Source organism: Paramisgurnus dabryanus, chromosome 3 (genome assembly GCF_030506205.2).
Source record: "Paramisgurnus dabryanus chromosome 3, PD_genome_1.1, whole genome shotgun sequence".
Taxonomy (NCBI): Eukaryota; Metazoa; Chordata; class Actinopteri; order Cypriniformes; family Cobitidae; genus Paramisgurnus; species Paramisgurnus dabryanus.
The window spans coordinates 17547116-17568450 of NC_133339.1; the positions used below are offsets into that span (position 1 = coordinate 17547116).

The 21335-nt window shown below is 37.9% G+C and overlaps 1 protein-coding gene across 1 annotated transcript; it reads right to left on the bottom strand.

Annotated features, from left to right (window-relative positions):
- Positions 1–2061: 2061 nt before the first annotated feature.
- Positions 2062–5435, bottom strand: tob1a (transducer of ERBB2, 1a). Its single transcript, XM_065277974.2, has 2 exons — positions 5208–5435; positions 2062–4102 (listed from the first exon to the last, which is right to left on the bottom strand). Exon 2 carries the CDS (start codon positions 3917–3919, stop codon positions 2951–2953), a length of 969 nt encoding a protein of 322 aa, XP_065134046.1. The 5' UTR covers positions 3920–4102; positions 5208–5435; the 3' UTR covers positions 2062–2950.
- Positions 5436–21335: the final 15900 nt, after the last annotated feature.

Sequence of the window (21335 nt, forward strand, 5' to 3'; positions counted from 1 at the left end):
CGATATATCGGTGCATCTCTAAAAGTTTCCCATCTAAACAGGCAGATGTTGGAAGAAGCTGCAGTGTGACTTATATTGGTCTATACTAGAAACATCATAAATGACAATTAGGTTACTACCTCTATAACTTCTGACCTATCGTTCAAAGGGGAAATCGGACGTTTTTGGCAACATTTATTTCATAAAGTCTATGTGAACACCATCAGTTACTAAGCACTCATCCCATCATCCCCCGCAGTTTCATCACCCACAACATGTCATCCCTCCTCCTACAAGGACAGAGGTTGAGGTGCTTCCAATCTGTTGTTATGCTGTTCCTCAAGCTCTCTCTGATAAACACCCCGAAGCCTCCACCTGTCTCAATACGCCGCAACTCATTCTCTGACTCATTAAGCTGGCAAAGTTCAAAGCTTCAGCGAAAAAGCTGTCAGGATTTACACCTACACATGGCCAGGACAGAGACAGATGAAAATGTCCTGACTGAGGACTTTATTTCTTGACCTCCATGTACACAAAGCCACGGCAAGCCTGGGAACTGAGCGGCTCTGTATTAGTGCTTTGAGTTCATCTTTTGGTGTAATTTCATACATGGGTCAATGCACATGCATTATGCATTTGCCCAAAGCGCCTTAAAGTGCATTCAAACTCTATATATATTATCATTATGTATGTTCCCTGCTAAACAAACCTATGACCTTTGCACTGCTACATTCTGAAAAGTAAAGGCTTACAAACACACAAAGGTTTCTTTTGTAATGCAAAAGGTTTTTACAGAATATAAAATTGTTTTTTGGGGAACCAAAAATGCTCATTCTGTGGCATTGAATATACAGTAAAAGGCATTTAAGTAAAACAATCCAATAACTAAAACAAGTGGTACATTTTTATCCTGTGAAAACAACATTCACAGACAAATGAATAAAAGTACAATACCACATTCTGTGTCGTGTCCTGCTTTCCCTGTTGTTCATTATCAGTGCCATCTTAGTTCATTTAGCCGTAGGCGCAGGAAGCTCGCTCTATTAGATACAGCCGTTATACATGGGGGGAGACAAAACGTATGAGAGAAAGTGAGGTTGTGGCTTAACTCATCTGTGAATTCACTTTGCACAATCAACTTACTTAATTAGAGGACTAAATATAGATCCATGTTGCTTACTGGAATCAGAGAGCTGTTAAGTGTTTCGCCAAGCTAGCTGACATTTATCTTACAGCGGTTAAGAGTCCAGGAGCACCTGTTTCTGGCTTTGCAACAACAAGGATGATGCTGCTAAACTCGGTCCATCCTTCACATGAGATACTTGACAACCTCATTATCATTCAGGACAGATCGGCTAGGAAATATAGATGAAGCCAAAACAAGAAGAAACGTTGACGTTAGTTAATATGATGAACGTGCACCTGTGTCAGCTTTAGGGGAAATTATTTTATACATATCACTAAGAATGAGACCAGCTGAGTAAAAGTTTATGTGCTTACAGATGCTGCTTGGTTTGATATTTGACATTCATTCATTTTAGATGTGGCCTAAAGTCTCAAAATATACATTGTCATCACACTACAAGGTCACAGACTCTTTAAAGATGTAAAATTATTGCTGCTGCAAATGGAGGTAAATTGTATGCAGAATATCCCCTGAATGTTTTTCCTTTGAAATAAATTAAGCTCATTTATTCTGCCAAAATAAAGACCATGGTGAGATGGGATCAATTCCCAGGAACCACATGATAAATTAAAATGTATCAATAAAGTGTCACTTTAAATTAAAGCATTTGTCAAATGAATAAATGTAAAAAGTCATTGCTACTTATTTATGGAAAGCCATTTCTAGAAAATAATTCTTGCAAGCACGGGGAAAACATTTTTAGCAGACATAAAATGTAGAGAAGACATTATTTAGATGATGAATTTTTAAATATGAAAACTCCTGGGTAATGGTTTTTAATAGGGTCGTATCAGTGCAATGCAATAGGATGTCTGGGATTGACAATCTGGCTGTAACTGAAACCGCATAAAATATCTGAAAAGTGCGTGATTTGAATAAAACGATTTAGGCCAGAGTATAATTTCAAGCATTTTAATACAAACTTAATAAACTATCAGTCCCTCTTTACATGTAAGACACTGACTCCAAATACTTTGTTATACTATTTGTTTTTGTCAAGTATTGCACAATGTTGGTACAAAATTAATATACGATTACATTTTGTCCATAGTATAGCAAAAATCTTTGAACTCTTAACAGAAAATACAACTCTTGTGTTTCATTTTTTCCCAAAAAAAGCAAATATATTTAAATCCCAACACAATGGAATATTCCGTACACAATCTTTAGAATAGCTGATGTCTTTAAAGATGGATTTATTTTACAATTTCAATAAAAAAAAATATAACAAAAGCTGTCGCAGCCATCACAGATCACTAGAGTAGTAAAAAGATATAAATGCAATATGTCGTAGAAACAATATATACTCTGATATTTTACAAACTCTCTACTAAATTAATTACACAGTTAGAAAAAAGACCAAGAAATCCCTCATTCAGCATTCAGGCCAACCCTTGGAAAATTGGCTGTGTAGCTTTATCTTGAATACTATTAGAGACCTTGATTCGTAGTTTTCTTCTTCATAAAGATATCTTAAAACAGTCAGTAAAAATAACTTTGTGCTTGGTTGACAAAAGAAAACAACTTAAAACAATATGAGTTTAGGTATCTAAGCTTGATTGTAGCACAAGCTTAATCATAAAAAAGAATGACAAAATACTCAAGGGAACGTAGCAGTTCACCTTCGTCCCTTGGGCTCATGATCTTTTGACATATTTCACTGGGACTTTACAGTTGAAGTGTTGTTTTTCCATTTTCATTTTTTTAAGCTTTTTTGTATATTTGAAATGTGAACACGTGCACCACATCATCACGTGCCTCCAGTCGCAGTAGTATTCTTGTGTTCTAGTTGGCCATCACTGGCTGGAATTGCTGGTTAGAATACTGAATGTTTATGTTTAGACTGTCCATGAGGGATTTCTCATTAAGGCCCCCATAGGCTGCAAACACATCAAAGGCATTATTGTACGGCAGAGGGCTGAGATTAAGGGACGTCTCCCCAGGAAACATTGCACTTGGACTGCCCTGCCCCTGGAGGCTGGGGAACACAAACTCCTTGGCGTTCGGAGAAAGAGCAGAGGGCTTCTGCTGTTGACCACCCAGGCCGACGCCGTATAGAGAATGCATTGACGTGGACATGGCTTTCTGCTTCAGGAGGTTGTTTACATTCAACCCCAGGTTGGTGGGGGAGCTCCGGGCCACCTTGCCGCCAGCGCTCCGCCCGTTGGTTTTCATTTTAGTGGAGCCGAACTTGGTGGCGGCGAAGGTGGCAGTGGTGAAGGTCAAAGGTTGCGTGGAACGGCGGATGAAGGTGGGGCTGACCGCCGCAGACTGGCCGAACGGAGGGGACGGCGAGCTGGAGGTCGGTGACATGCCTACGGGTTCGCTTATCGGCATGAAGACCTGGGCCTCTGGGTTAAAGCTGTTCTTGATCTCCTTGTCCAACTCCAGCCCGTTGTCATTACTGTCATCCACGTAGAGCACCTTCACAGGTCCCTTCTCCCCGATCTGATAAGATACCTCGAAAGGATCGATCCACACGCTGAGGTCCTGAGGCAGGTTGTTGCGGACATCCTCAATGCACAACCCGCTTTCTTTGGCTGCTTGCTCGACAACTGGGTCCACTTTCTCACCGACGTGTATACACCTGAATCCAGATCCTTTGTATGGCTTGTCTGGGTACCAATGTCCCTCGTATTTCTGTTTCAGCTGCCGTTCCAGCTCCTCGCCAAAAATGTTAACGCGCCGTCTGGGCAGCTTATTGTACAGGTACGAAATGATGAAGTTGAGAGCTACTTGGATTTCAAGCTGCATAGCTGCTGCACCGTCCTGGAGTCTAACAGTTGGGTGTTTGTATTCTCGTATTGTATCGTAAGCCACCAGAGGGCAAGGCTCGGCCGGGGCCAGGCAAATAAACAGAAAACTGGGGGAACGCTTGGAAAACAAAGTGCTGGTTGCAGAGGGAACGTCTCAGTCCACAAACGACCGATCCAGTTCCTAGAGACAACCAAAAATCCATAACATAAGTACCATGAACAACCCTGGCTCATCATTTTCATATGTAAATTATAAACTGAAACACGATACATGTTGGTTGAATTTTCCACTCATTTTAAATGCAAAACTTTTAACATTAAACTGTTTAACATAGACATACATTGACTGTTAAACGTATGTCGAAGGTTAGTTAAATCATTGCAGTTTGCCAACATAGGAAAGATGCACGTACGGGGCTCACATAGCTCACGGTGTTACGTAATAACCAACTTGCCCTGACTAGACCCTGTTCAACTGTAACCAACCCACTTCTGTCGTCACCATCAAACTAGATCGTTAGCCCCTTAACCATTTTTGGTAAAATACACGGTGGGATAAAGAAATTAAACGCGCAGCTTTAATAATTAAACTGCCTGTGGGTGTCACGCGAATAAACGCAGCCAACAAGCGCACGCGCAGAGATACGTTCGTCGAAGAAGAGAATAAACACATAAACGCACATTTATCTTAACTTGTACAGATTAAAGGTTTCTGTTTCGCGTTAAGCACCAATGTTTAAAATGCAAAACGAGTTTCGTGTGTAGGTTTAAACCGAGCGTCAGAGATCCTATCGTCGCTCACACCCAGTACACAGGACAGACCAAAAACGAACGCAAGAACAAAATGTACAAAAACAGTCTACAGTATTAAAAAAACAACAGTGTTTTAGCAGTGATACACATATTAACATTATATCCGTGTGTATTTGAAAAAAGTACACAGTGTGTGAAACCGAATATGTATGCAATGCAAACTACAGGCTCTGCTGGCAAACCGAGTGTATAAACCATTCGGTGGCAGCTGATCATTTGCATTTGTGTATGTTAAGGCTAATATAAAGGTATAACATAAAGAGGTAAAGAACACCATTTGAGTTGTCATAGTTGGCAAACCCTCACAGATCTTTAAGCCCACGACTGACGCAGCAAGCGTCATTTAAATTCCCTTAGGTTTTCACTAAACTAAAACACATAACATTCTCGCATTTTACAACAACCAACACTTGGGTGACAAGTAGGAGAAAACAAAAGCATTGATGCATCAAATAATGTAAAGAGACACTTACGTGCGTTGTACAAAATAAAGATTTCAGTAGTTGCAGTAGTGCAAATAGAAAATTGCGAATATAAATACTTTCTTCACATCGAGTTAAGTTAACATAAAGGGTATTCCAGTTTGAAATGTTTTTTCTTCTTTTTAGCTTCCAGTTCTCTAAGGTATGTGCGGTTTCACCTTCCCAGTAAGCTCATCCACCCCCACTATCTGGGTGTTTTACAATTTCGTCCCCTACTGCTGTCATCCGCCTCTATTTATAGTTTTCCTCCGCCACGGGCACGCGGTGGGCGGTGATGCGGTTCCAAAGGTCACAACAATACGAACGTCAAATCCTCGTCTGTGATTGGTCAAGAGTAAGCATGAGGCGGGCCCTCCCGCTTGCGTTCTACAAGCCCATTGGTCTCTTTTTCCATCAAACAAAGACGGGCAGATTTAATACACATACGTTTGGTCCGTCATAAAGAGTCTTTGACGTCAGGCGTTACCTAGTACCACATAAAGATTGGCTATTCATGGAGGTATCGTATATCATTTCCATGTTCATATTTCGCAAACATAACTGTTAAAGGGACATTTATGACCCTAAGTATATCAAATAGCTGAATAAATATAAAGTCTTAGTAACGAGCTGACAAGGCACATGAGCATACCTATTCTGACACAACACCAGCTAATCTGTTTATCAGCATTTCATACGCTTTAAACCAAATGCTTTCTCTCTCGAAAAAAGCAAGCATTGTTTATTTAATGTGTTGTGTTGTTATTATTGTTTTGCTAAAGCAAAAAACCCAACCAGAAGTATTTTCAGTTTATTAAAAAAATAAAAAATTCACAATATTATGTTGTTTTTTAGATTAAAGGGTACACAGATCAAACCTCAATGTCATACGTGAAACAGAACAGGACAAACTACAATGCAAAGCCCAAGCGGTTGGGTATAATGATTTTTTTTGTCAGTTGTCACTAGCAGAAAGATAATTAAATCTCTCTCTCCTGATTGGCTGGGAACCACGGGAGCACCCCCTGAATGGCGTATCCGTATCCAAGGTGCTGATGTCGTCATTTACGTCATAATACAGTCGAAATGTGGATTTAAAGGGACAATGTTATTTCATTTCATAATCGGGCAATAGCTTATACACTTATATAAATATCACGCTGTTGTATTTTTTTTCATTGTGACTATTTACAGTCATTTTGATGATATTGTTTTCCAAACATTTAATTCTAGGACCAACCAAAACGTGTATAATCATTCTCAAGACCTTCAAAATTATTTTTAAGTGGACATATGGGGAAAATGCAAATCGATGTCTTTACTAAAGAGTAGTATAATTTTATGAATATAAATATATGAAATATGAAAAGTTTAACTGCAACACCAAATACATTAGTGGAAGATATCAAAACCACCCACTGTCACCATTAACCGGACTAAATAGTTTTTGCATAGATATTGCATAGATTTAAATAGTTTTAGCATTCACCACAACAACCTAGTGACATGTTTGAAAACCCCTGCCATAGGCTATATTATGGTGTAATTAATATTTCACACACCGCAGTATTACCAGGCAACCAGTCTTAATGAAGGGTATATGTTAGGACATGACTGGACCTGGTGTATGACTCAGATAGACACAGCTCTGACAGTTCACTCCCTATTATTTATACAGCAAACAATCTAAACGAGTCACGTGTTTGCCTGGCCAGAGGACTGTAGTATGAAAGGCCACAGAGATCAAGATTCACATGTGCTTGTCGCTGTTTTATTATACTTCGGTGTTAAAAACTTCCTCTGACTTTAGCAAAAGGCTTAAGACTTCAAACGATATGTAAATTACTTCACAAGTGAAATAAAGTGAAAATTTTACGGCTTGTATTGTCAGTTTTAGCGCTTATGTTCATACAGACATATTTAACTATCTGTATATGAGATTAACTTGTAAACATGTGATACAGATTTTACAACTTCATTTGAATTTAATATAAAAGAACATGTGTTATCTTGTAACCAACAATATTGCATGTAGTCAAATTTAGACTGGTATATCGTCTTACAGTTAATCCAGTAACACCCATTACATTCTCTGGCATAGCCTAGGTCTGTTCTTAAAGGGCTTCCCTTGACTTTATATAAAATACTGTATGTACATCGTATGCTGTGCCTTGCATGTTTTTTGTTATGTATTATATATACTGAAAAATTTCCATCAAGTTATAAATGCGCTGTAGGAGGTACGACACACAATTATTAAATGATATTTAGTTCAGCTGATATGTTACAGTTTCTGTCTTTCAGATGGACCTTTAAATGCAATAAATCATTTAACAGGGTGCTCATCTGATGTGCCACCGTGGCGTGTAGGGACAAGGCTCATGTGTTTTTATGCCTAATGGCCTGTGATTTTTCTGCCCCAGTGCAGCTGAAGTGAAAGCCGCCTGATTTCCTGGGAAAAGCAAATCCCAAATCTGTTCCCTGATTGCATGCAGAGTCTGCCTGTGCAACCTTCATGCTCTCTCTCCCTTAGTTCCTCTGCTACTGATCTCAGATTTTCTGACATTGCTGATTGCTATTACTTAACATGGAGCTCAGAGGCGGGTTTGCACAACAAACAGATGTTCTTTGATGTCAGCTGCAGCGAGGGGGTGGCAAAAAACAGGGACGCTACAAAGACGTAGGAGGAAGGTGTCAGAAGTCTAATCGCTATGCAGAGCTTAAAGGGAAAACAATCGATTGTATCTCTTAGAAAAAACTGATGTGTATTTACGACTGCCACTATGTAACATAAAATACATTTGATTGCTTTTATTTTTCGAACTGTGTTTTGTCTTTACTGTTCCTAAGGATTACAAAGCTTACACTGACCTGTTACACTGACCTTATCTTCTTTTTAAATAGGATTTGAGTAGCAGTTACAATTCTGACTTACTGATCCAGAGACTAAATTACACAGGCTGTCAACCAAGTGAATGCACAGCTCAACTCAAGCAAACGATAAATGATATGAAAGATCCTACAGTAGCAGCGAGAAAATATCTATGCTATTTGCCCTCATATCAGACAATTTGTGTTATGACATTTTAAAAAATGTGTATTATCATCATGGCAAGTAGATCATTACATACAACTAAATAACACTGCAGAAGAATTGTTATTTATTAAACCACCTACCTTACCAGTTCAAACTATATCTGCGTCATGTATAGGCTAGTTAAAGGGATAGGTAATCCGAAAATGAAAATTCTGTCATCAATTAAACCTCATTCACACAGACCTCTGGTCCCAGAAAATACCCGTAAAATTGCCAGACAAGCGTCTGTGTGAACAAAAACTCGTTCCGTTAATCTTCTGGGATCGTTACCGGAAAGAGGACCTAGTAAGATACGCGGGTAACCCTCTGTGTGAACAAGAATGCCATAAAGGGCGTGTCGAAGTGAGGACGCGCGCGTCATCATCACAACACAAGTTATGGTTCAGCTCCTTACAACGAGAGATAACATGTATATAAACATTCACAACGAGAAATGTTGCAAACTAACATGTATATAAACATTCACCACGAGAAATGTTGCAAACTAGATTGAAGCAGTTATCAGGAAATGATATATGAGACGCATAAACCATGACGCACGTGCCGTAGTGAGGACGCGCGTGTCATGGCAACATGAAGTTGGTTCAACTCTTTAAAATCAGGGATTTACAACATTCACTACGAGAAATGTCAGCATACTAGACTGAAGCGGATATCAGGTAAGTTAGCTCGTTACTTACTGCGTTGAAACGGAGATCATTCAGCAGCATAAAAGAATATCGCGTCACGTGCTCATTTGAGCTATAATAAACGAAAATACCCGCATGTCATCCCAACGAGATATATTGTTCAGCTCCTCAAAATGCGGGTTTTAAATGCATATAAACAATAACGATGAGAAATGTCTGAAAACTGTATCAAAGCAGAAATCAGGGAGCTTGTCAAATATCCACTCTGAAGCTGAGATCATTCACCAGAATAGAACTGTGCATTCACGCGCTCCTTTGTAGTCTTATCATAAACAAAAATGCACGCGAGTTGTTTCTGGAGAGAGAAATAATAAATAATATGCAAACTTCAGACGCTGCGTAGAAGAGAGGGCGGGACTTTCAACATGTCACGTGTCTTTCCGGGACCATCAGATGCCGTGTAAACTTGGCAGTGTGAATGAATAAAATATCAAGCGGTCCCGTAAAATTCCAGGATGCCTGTCCCGTGTATCTTACGGAAAATCTGTGTGAAAAGGGCTTTACTCACTCTCAGTTTGTTAAAAACCTGTATAAATGTCTTTGTTATGATGAACACAATGGAAGATATTTTGAGGACTGTTTGTAACCAAACCGATGAGAGGTCCCATTGGCTTCCATAGTAGGAAAAATGAATACAATGGAAGACATGCAGCGTAAATGATAAAAAGATAATTTTCATTTTTGGGTAAACTATCACGTTAAGCTAATGTCAGCAATCTCCCAGTAGGGCGATTTATAGTCGTGCGTAGGTCCTACGGCGTAGCAGCGACGGCGTAGGTTCCGCGTCGGTTTTCATTTATACTTGTGCGTCGCCGTCCGCGTCGACGTGCAAAGACACGCGAAACCGCTGGTTGGCAGTAATCACGCGTGTAACCACAGTAGCAGCAGAAGTTGACACAGAAGAAGAAGCTAAGCAAGTTAACCCAGAAACGAAGAAGAAATAGCAACTTGTTGTGTATAATTTGAGAAGACCAGCAATGATGGAAGTAAATAAACAGCGACTTATGTTTCAGTTTGAGTTAAATCACTCCTCAACTTGGCTCATCTTTGTTTTCACCGTCTCAAACGGAAATACCTATGACGCAGTTTTTTTACCTGACGGGAGGGGTTTTGGTGGACCAATCACAGCGATTACGGTCCGCGTAGAGCCGACGCGCTGTTAGAAATTTTGTGAGGTGCGCGTCAGGCTACGCAGAGCTACGCACAGGCTACGGATAGCCTACGCCGTAGCTACGCCGTAGGACCTACGCACGAAATCGCCCTTAAGCAAGTCAACAGGGCAACAGTGTTCATGGTGTTGAAAATGCAATCGTTTCATAGTTTTTCATGATAAGATGAATGCTATAATATCTTGTTCCAATACTAATAGATGTCCCAACAAGAGCAGATCAATTTCAACATTAGTTACAGTTTAATCAGACTGAAGGCTCGGATGACATTTTAGCTCAGCTAACTTTGACAATTTAACTTTAACTGGTCATTTGCCCTTGAGTTGAAAGATTTATAATAACATGCAGTCAATAAGCATACACATTCTACACAAAATCTCCCAACTAGATAATAAACAGCACATGTTGAGGGTGTGACATGTTGTGACATGTTAAGACATGTCAGCTTTACCGAGGACTTGCCTAGAGTATTTAGTACATCTTACTTAACTTAAGATGAATGAGTAACCTCCAGTGAGTAACACCGTGACCTTAAAGGGTTAGTTCAGCCATAAATAAAAACGCTTGGGAAAAAATTAGTTACTCACTCATCTGTGAAGCCCAATGAGGAGCACTGCTCCTTTTAATAAAAGTAAACAACAATTAAAAAATATAGCAGAAAAACTAAATACTGTCACTTTGCTACATTGCACATAAAGAATGATTTTGTTTTGATTAGTTCCATATACAAAGCTACTGATCAGAGTAGTATCAGAGAACTTCACTATACATCACATATGATACCCGTATGGTAGCTTGACAGCTTGTGGTTACTGTATTTTGTCATTAGGTTAAATGGAAGAGCATAAACATTTTCCTTTAGTTTTGGCGTTCATCTGAGAAAAATGTCATATGGCTTTGGAATGACGTGAGTGTGAGGAAATGATCACAATCAGGCAAAAACGCCCAGTGCTTTCGAAAGTAAATACATTCACTTTATATTCCTGTCACAGTGCAGCAATGCAATTGTGTTTTACATTTATGCATTTGGCCGATGCCTTTATCCAAAGACACTTACAGTGCTATCGATTTTTTATCAATTGTTGTGTTTTCTTTGAATTGCTAATGCAATGCTCTTCCAATTGAGCTGTATAGAAACTCTTCTGGTGTTTAACAAGCTTACAGTAGACTAAATTACAGTTTGAATGTACCTTAAAAACCTTTATTCCTACATTATAAAAAGTTTCTTGTTGAATATAAAAATCATTTAAACTTTTTTCACAGGTGAGGAGTTGGTATAAATAAATTAAAGGACAGTTGAATGGGCTTAAGTTATTACAACTTCAATTTTATAATTTATAGCAACTTCTAAAAAGTCAAAAATGTTGAAATTACTTACAAGTTCAAGTTGTTTAACTTAAACATGTGTGCAACAAGGAATTTATTCAGTGTAGAAAAGCATCATCATTTATTTTTCAGATTGTGCTTAAAAGGGCCATGTCACAATAATTTAGAGATGTAAAATAATAATAATAGAGATGTAAAATAAATCTGTTGTGTCCCCAGAGTACACATGTGAAGTTTTAGCTCAAAATACTATATAGATAATTTATTATAACATGTAAAAATAGACACTTTGTGGGTGTATCCTTTAATATGCAAATGAGTTGATGAAGTGCAAACACCGTTCACAATGATTGTGGTTTGATGCAATTCAAACTCAATTGTGTTGTCAGTTATTTTCTCTCTCTTTCTTTCTCTCTGCATTAAATGGCTGTGCCGTGGTTGGATATGTATTATTATAATAAGAGCTCCTATGACATCATAAGGAGAGCCAAATTTCAATGACCTAATTTTTCACATGCTTGCAGAGAATGGTTTACCAAAACTAAGTTACTGGGTTGACCTTTTTCACATTTTCTGGGTTGATAGAAGCACCGGAACCCCAATTATAGCACTTAAACATGGAAAAAGTCAGATTTTCATGCCATGGCCCAACAGAAGCGCGTCCCCGTCGACGCGTCTGCAACTTTAATCCAGCCCATTGTTTTTACAGCAGCGGCAATTGCCCTGAGGCCAAGAGTTATTTAAAGTTGAGAGCAAACTGAAAGATCTGGAAATGACCTCTATAGATCAAAGAACCTTTGCAAATGTTTCAAGAGAAGTAGGAAATAATATGTCCTGAGAAATCAGTCCACTTGAAAATAAGCTCAGAGGTGTCAAAGGGGCTTCTCGATTTGAGAAAAGAATTGAAATTGAGAGCATGAAGAGAGGAAAAACTAACAACGGTGAGAGATCAAGAGGAAACAGCTAGCTTCAGATTAGACGAGAGCATACTGTAGGCCCAGCCCGGTCATATGGCTTGAGGTTTTCTGAACCTGCCGTGCTGGCTTGGAGAGAAAGCACACAAGCATGCATTCCATCCACACACATGTATCAAATCTGGTCTTGGACTCTTAAGACAGAAAATATACTAATATACTATCTAATATATAACAGATAATATATTTTGAGTTCAGAAGTCCACTTGTGAAACTGCTTTCAATTTGTTTGAATTTGAATAGGGTATTTCATTACAAACTATATTGCTATCGTCACAATTTGGGTGAATTAAAAACCTCTTAGCAAATGGTATTACAAATACATGTGTAAACTGGATAAATAAAAAGCTGAAACTGAAAAATAGTTTCAAGAAATATGTGATCAAGTGAACAAAACCCAGCAAGTAATTTTTGCAATATACCTTTTTTACATAAAATCATACTACATATTGTATATTAAGAACATTATAGGTGTAAATATAACCTTGATATCTTTAATATTGACTGAATAAGATTATGTCAAAGATTGAAATCAATGAATAAAATCAAACTTTGATGCTCCTAATCTCTAGTAAATTACATTATGAGCCTGGATGTCAGACACGGGGTCACATACTGTTTGTAAGGGGCATTTTTACTTTGCATCAAGATTGAAACGAGAGCTCCTCAGTATGGCAGAAGAATTATCCAGTTGTGCCTAAAGTTGCACATTTCTAACTCTTTAAAATGCATCTCTTTCTAGCTGCTTCATCGTTTGTAGTTGGAGTCAATCTGTGTGTGAGAAAGAGTTTGGCTTGAGATGAATCGTTGGCCTGCTAGTTCTTGGCATCATAAAAAGGCAGAAAGCTGTGTGAAATATCTGAGAGAGGAGTTCAAAGTGTGTTTACTTCAACAGTCTTGTCCAATTTTTATATTTTAGATTTACACTTTGTTGTTACCTAGATTCCCCTCACAAACGTAATGGCGTATAAGATTTGTCATTTCAGAACGGCAAAGCTTCGCAATGGTGGTCCTGGGGTCTTATGTATAAAGATTGAGGATGTGGCATGTTTTTAACATGAATTGTTTTGGACTTTATGGTGTTAGAAAAGTATAATTAGTTTCATCATGCTAGCTACCACACAATCACTAATTTGCTGATATTTATTTCCGCTTTCTTTTAAGGACAGAAGGAAAAGCTTAACACCACCTCCGTCAAAAACGTGATGGTGATATTAACCAAATTCTCGGCACATTTTCATCAATTACAGTTGCTTTAAATCCCATTCAGAAATACCAGTTTGTTGGTAGAATCTAACATTTAAAATCTAAACACCAATTAGATTTTTCAGCAAAGTCCTCTTAGTGCACAGAAGATGAATTAGATAAACGAAGCATGCGACACGACATGTGGATCAAATTCAAACCTTTGTCCCTTGTGATTACTTGAAACTGAATACAACCCGGATGTGGGAGTCACATGGATCACAGGAACCCCTACACTCTAAAAAATGCTGGGTTGTTTTAACCCAACTGCTGGGTTGTTTCAACATGGTTGATTAACAATAACCCAGCAGTTGGGTTAAAACAACCCATTATTTGGGTCATTTAACCCAGCAATGTGTTCTGTCCAATAGTGACCCAGCCCTTGGTTAAAGGATAATTCCGGTATTTAACACTTTGGGCCCTATTTTAACGATCTTAGCGCATCGTCTAAAGCGCACGGTCTAAATGGGCGTGTCCGATGCCACTTTTGCTATTTTAACAACGGGAAAAATGGTTTGTGCGCCGAGCGCAGGGTCGAAAAGGGTTGTACATATTTTCCTAATGAGTAATGGGTGTGTTTTGGGCGTAACGTGCAGTAAACCAATGAGAGACTCAGCTATCATCCCCTTTAAAAGCCAGTTGCGCTGTCGCTGTGCGTAATCCCTATTTAGATAACGGACCTTGTAAACTGAAGAACTAAGCGGTTGAAGAAGGCCACCAGTTTAAGAATAATGTTAAATAAGTGTTGTTTTCATTTTTATTGAATTTTTTATTATTAAAACCTTTAAAAGCCTTTTTCTTTTTCTTAGTCATAGAAGTACAAATATCAGGCTTTGAATTGCTGTCCTAAATGTATTGATATCTTACATAATCAATGTAATCGCATAAAATGATTAGCAAATATGCAAGAAAAGGTTTGTATTCTAAAAATACAAACAAAAGATAAAGGATTTACAAACGCGCAGAGAGCCGAAACGTTTCAGCACTAGAACAGCGCCATATGGCCGGGATTTTTTACAAAGCATTATTTAAAAAGTTTCTCATCTTACCATATCCACAGGTACAGTGTCATCATGTACAATAAATCCGTAAGATAGCATTTAAAAACGTTTAAAAATAGATGCATTTGTTTAAAGCAAAGCATTTATTTACTTACCAGACTGCAGGTGAAGCAGCTCTTTGTGCCTTCTAACGTCTCATAATTAGTCCTCATTTATGTCCAAGAGACTCAATAATAATCTTTTACATTCAATTCTTTAATCTTTCATATTTAAAAGCGTTTTTGTGCTGCTGCCATTCATGTACTTTGTGATAAGCAAACCCGCGTTGTCGTCCCGTTTAGGCGCATATTACTAATGCGCTCTTTAAATAACAAAAAACACTATTGCGCCATTGACTTTAGACTTTAGACCAGGTTTTTGTTGGTCAATGGCGTAGTCTATTTTAGTTGCCTCAAAATAGCAACGCGCCAACAATGCGCCTGAATACACCTCGTTTTCAGACCAGAACGCCCATGGGCGCAAAAGGGGGCGCAAATGCATTTGATATTTAAACAACGTGGCGCTAAACGTGAAAATTATAATTGCGCAGGGTGGAAACTAGCAAAAGACACTTGCGTCGCGCATTGCGCTGCATTGCGCCGGGTGTAAGATAGAGCCCTCAGAGTCTCATTTCTGGTTTGTTTTGGATGAACTACAGTGATGGACACTGAAATTTTGACAATGGGTTGTGTCTTTAGACTTTTTGACTCGTTTAGAAGCGTCTCTTGACTACTTCAGAATGGGCCATGCACAAACATGTCATTAAAACAACACTTAACGTTCATTTTCAAAACTGTGCTACTCACCGAGTGGTTCGTGGTGTTCGTTGATAATTAAAAACAAGTAGTGTAGCGAAATACAGTTTCTGTCGTGTTTTATTTGGTATTTTGTAAAATTCCATTGACTTCTCTTGGAAGACTCATTGCTCGCTGATATATCACTCCACCGCTGGAAACGGAAAAGGGGTCTGTTTACATGTGGTTGTAGTTTTTTCGCTCGGTTTCTCTCAGAAGAAATTTTTCCCATATTTGATGGCTCAGTGACCAGCCTTAGGTTTGAAGTTGAGCTCGATTGTTACTGTCTATACACTAGAAACCGAGTTCCGTTCAGCTTCCTTTAACGGCAAAGTGGTTGTCACCATAAAGTGGTCGGGAGTGTGCTAACGCTTCAGACTCAAATATAGAGCGGAAGTATATACGCCGTTGTGAGGTATATGAAAAAATAGTTCCACTATAGCAAATAACACGGATTAAAATCATACATTGCGCCGATATATTTGTTTTAAATCATCAACGAACACCACAAACCACTCGGTGAGTAGTACAGTTTTGAAAATGAACGTTAAGTGTTGTTTTAATGACATGTTTGTGCATGGTCATTGACTTCCATTCTGAAGCAGTCAAGAGACGCTTCTAAACGAGTCAAAAGTCAAGACACGACCCATTGTCAAAAATTTAGTGTCCATCACTGTAGTTCATCCAAAACAAACCAGAAATGAGACTCAAAGTGTTTAATACCGGAATTATTCTTTAAAAACAGCTCTTTTTAGCATTTTTTAGAGTGTAATTTGTGGTTTAGTTTCTTCATTTTTACCATTTGACTTTCATCATTTGCAATGTTTCTAGTTGCATCTTTAGTGATTTTGCATTTGTTTACCACTGAATGTCTTGTCCAATGAAGTGGATATTTCTTAAAAGTGAAGGTTGCATTGACAAATTTCTTAAATACCTTTGAAATGACTAAAGTGACATTTTTATGAAATTATGGCATAACAATAATCTTTTAATTCTCAATAAAGTGAAATGAATGAACCTAAACATAATAGCTTGATAAAAAAATGCTAAGTTGCAAGAAAACACATCAGACGCACTTAGAGGGGTTTGCATCTGAATGCCTCATATACTGTATAAGCTTTGATGTAGCCATGGAAGAAATATACTGTACCAGGACCCTGACATTTATTGTGCTGGAGCACACCGGTCGCAAGACATTTACAACTCGTAACGAGCCTACCTGGCATTCTGACAAATTTCTCCACTGTTCTGGGGTCAGATTAACATGAAAAATGTCATGAGTCTCATGAGGCCCCTTTTGGAGATTCTCATTATTCCACATCTAAGGCACAAATACCTCTGTCTCCCGCAAAGCAGTGACCTTTGGTTTTGCAGGCTGTTAACACCCAAAATATTTCTCAGTGGCTTACATTATCTGCTTAACATTGGCCAACAAACGAAAACAGGATTTTAAATAAGCTGTCGTTTTGGAAAATTGAGACCCTAAAGTAAACATTTCCATGGCTAAATGGGACGTCCTGCATAGATGTTTACAGATTGACCAGTGTGAGAGTACACACGTGCTTTTGTATGTTTTCTGGTTCCTTTGTAGCATTTTTTTTTCCTTTTTAGACAGTAATCTTGGAAGCAGACTCCCATCCAATCTCTGATGAACGCAAAATCATTACAGACATTTTGGTGGGGGCAAAACTATTGATGTACTCAGCTCATCATGGTACACTGAGTAATCCTGAGTAATTGAATCTATATTATGGATACATTTAAAAAAGTTATCTAAAATAACTAAATTTAGATCACTAAACTAATCGTTAAAAAGGAAACCTTTTTTTTGAAACAGAAAGGTTCTTCAGATGTTAAAGGTTCTTTATGGAACCATTCAGCCAAAAATGGTTCTTCTATGGCATCGTGTAACACCTTTGTCTTTAAAAATGTATTCTCTGTAAGTTATCAATAGGCTGTTAATATGACATTAACATTCAGGGAAAACCCGGTCACTTCGACCCCGAAGATAAATCAACACCCCAGTTCAGCTCTTTCTGTTGTTCATGTTTGAAGGTCATTGTCAAGCATGTGACCTTCCTAGCACTCCACCTGCTATACACCACATAATCGGCACGGTGGCACAAAGAATGCATGTTAAACATCACGTCACAAGGTTCACATGTCAAGGGATTTGCTCTTGCCTCTAAATGAAGCCACATCACAAAACACAGAGGGCATTTTTGCTTGCATCTAATTTGCATCAGTCTATGCAAAACAGCACAGCTGAGTCTATCTGTGCTGGAAGGAAAATACAAAAGATGCTTCTTATGAAGACAACGTTGAAGACAAAGCCATCATTAGCAACACTCCCACCGGTCTGTGATTTGATCACATAAAGTGTGTGCTTGTACACTTATTAAAAGAAATAGAATAGAATAGCTGTGTCTGGATAATAACCCATGTTCTTTGAAAAGCAACCTTACCCTAACTTTTTTAATAAATTTAATAAAATCCAAATACAAATGTCCAGTGTTATTAAGGGATTTGGCAGATGTCTTTATCCAAAGTGACATGAATTGCAGTAAAGCAAAACATTTTAGCAGGATGTGTGTTGCCTAGGAATCGAACCCACAACCTTTGTGCTACCAACTGACAGGAACAATTTTATACTGGACATCAAGTTAAAACCCACAATCACAGTAAGCAAATCCATATTTATCCTTAATTCATATTCAATTATGGTTAATACATAGTTTGCGCCATTTCCATTCGTACAATTTGGCTCAACCGCTTCTGCCAAAATACCAGAAATACCACAGACTCTGATTGCTATCCTAACTATCCATGTTTTCAGTTGTATATTATTATTTTTCTCTCTCTCTGGTTTTATTTATTTTTCTCCTGTCCACAGTCTTATCTAAAGAAACCAACCCATTGAGAACAACTCATTTACACTGTCAGAACAAAATGGTCCCTTGCTGTCATTGGGGCGGTATGCTTTGAAAAAGTACGCCTTTGTACCCAAAGAGTTTACATTAGTACCTCAGAGGTACATATTTGTACTTAAGAGTGCATAGTTGTACATCAGAGGTAATAGTGCATATCGGTACCTCAGAGGTACATATTGGTACTACAAAGGGTACATTAGTACCTCAGATGTACATATTGGTACCAAAGAGTGCATATTAGAACCTCAGAGGTACATATTTGTATATAGTACATATTGGGACCTCAGGGATACATTTTGGTACCAAAGATTGCATATTTGTAGCTCAGAGGCAGGCACGTGCACACATAGACATCAAAGGGGGCTTGAGCACCTGCCCTTTTTATTCCTGGAGAGAAAGTGCCCTTTTTTTCTGGGGTGCTTTTTAAAAAAATAATAATAATAATATAATCTTCATTCATATAACAACTGATGTCTGTCTGTTTCTTGTGTTTTTTACTTGTTGCTTTTTTAATTTAACAGGAATTTATTCAGGAATCATTTAAATAAGATTTAAACTCTTTTATAAAGAAAAATAGCGCTATTTGTGGCACACAAACGGTTAACAGATGAGTCCCGCCTCCAAAATTCACTATGATTGGCTTTACCTTTCCATAGTCCCGCTTCTCTAACTTACATCGCTTTATGATTGGTTTGTCTACACTCGTGCTGCATCATTCGCACTTCAAGCGCCAAAGCTCATCCTGAACGAGACGCGATCATGTGCATGATTATGCAGGCAGCTACCGTGTGTGAGGAAGAAAGCATTCTTATATTAACAGTTTAATGCACAAAATATGGGACACGTTGTTACACATATTGATTCAGGGATATTGTTTTCCACGGCAATCCCATATTAACCTGAAGAGTTGCAAACTTGTAACAGTGTAGTGTATGTAGTTTAAACAGACTGCTCATAAAATAATAAAGCACAAACAATAATATAATTGCTAACTGCAGTAGTAAGCTTTTTTGTTTGCGTTTTTTGTAATGGCTGTTAAATAAGTATAATGTGTTATACTGGAGTGCTGGAGTAGATTGGGAAGAAATCTGATGGTTCAGTATTTTACTTTCCCAGTCTGAATTTTCACTGACATCACAAAAAAGTAAAATATAAAATACAAATAAAATAGGCCTAATCTATATTTGTTGTTTCTGACATGTGTAACCCAATAAATATGAAACCTAAGATTAAAGGTGCCATAGGATGTGTTGTCATAATATGTTAAATTGTTTTTTGACAATTACATAGAAGGTATGTTGCTTTATTAAGTGCAAAAATTATCCAGAAACGTTTTTACATGTCTATTTACAACCCTAGAATTTGTCATTTGAATGAAATGGTCTATTTTTGCCCTATCTGAAATGGTCATGAATAATAATGTTGAGCTCTGCTCTGATTGGCTCTGCTCTGAGGCTCATGCCAGAAGCTCACATTAGTAAACAGACCTTATATTTTGAGCCCTTATCAGACAAAAATACATTTTGAGTAACAACTAACAACTAATCAGCTAAACGCTAGCATATAGCATTTATTGGCATGTAGCGCTAACTCAGCAGTCACAAATTTGTTTTTAGCATTTTAACACATTTGTAATTAATTTGTAATTTAATGTTTTCAAAACATGCACATTGTGTAATGGCTTCCTTTGCTGCTCTATAAACCTAGACTACTAAGGAGACCATGGTGTCTGTGTGAACTGATTATTTTGTAGACATCTTTTGAAAATCAAACATTTGCGTGAGTTTGAGGAAGATAAAATTAATTAACTTTTTAAATATTTTTTTTAAAAAAGGAAGTCAGAATTGCGTTAATATATATATACTTTTTGTTTAAAAAAAAAAGAAAAACATATACATAATTATGAGAAGTGCCCTTTATTTCACTTGAGCCCCTGCCCCTCAAAATGTCTGTGCACGTCCCTGCTCAGAGGTACAGTTTGTACCTATAGTGCATACTGGTACCTTAGAGGTACATATTGGTACCAAAAAGTGCATATTAGTATCTCAAAGGTACATAATGGTACCAATGAGGGCATATTAGTAGCTCAGAGGTACATATTGGTATGAAACAGGGCATATTAGTACCTCAAAGGTACATATTTGTACCTATAGTGAATATTGGTACCTCAGAGGTACATATTGGTACCAAAGAGTGCATATTAGTACCTTAGAGGTACATATTGGTATGAAACAGGGCATATTAGTACCTCAAAGGTACATATTTGTACCTATAGTGCATATTGGTACCTCAGAGGTACATATTGGTACCAAAGAGTGCATATTAGTACCTTAGAGGTACAAATTAGTATTACAGGGTGCATTTTAGTACCTCAGAGGTACATATTGGTACCAAAGAGTGCATATTAGTATCTTAGAGGTACATAATGGTATCAATGAGTGCATATTAGTAGCTCAGAGGTATATATTTTTACCTAAGAGTGCATATTGGTACCTTGGAGGTACATATTGGTACCAAAGGGTGCATATTAGTACTTCAGAGGTACATATTGGTATTACAGGGTGCATTTTAGTACCTCAGAGGTACATATTGGTACCACAGAGTGCATATTAGTCTCTTAGGGGTACATATTTGTACCTAATAGTGCATATTAGTATCTAAGAGGTACATAATGGTACCAATAAGTGTATATTAGTAACTCCAAGGTATATATTTGTACCTAAAAGTGCATATTGGTACCTCGGAGGTACATTTGGTACCAAAGAGTGCATATTAGTAGCTTAAAAGGACATATTTGTACCTAATAGTGAATATTGGTACCTCAGAGGTACATATTAGTACCAAAGGGTGCATATTAGTACCTTAAGGCTAAGAGA

Coding starts and splice junctions, on each gene's coding strand:
- tob1a (XM_065277974.2), bottom strand. CDS start 3,919: ATGCAGCTTGAAATCCAAGTAGCTCTCAACTTCATCATTTCGTACCTG.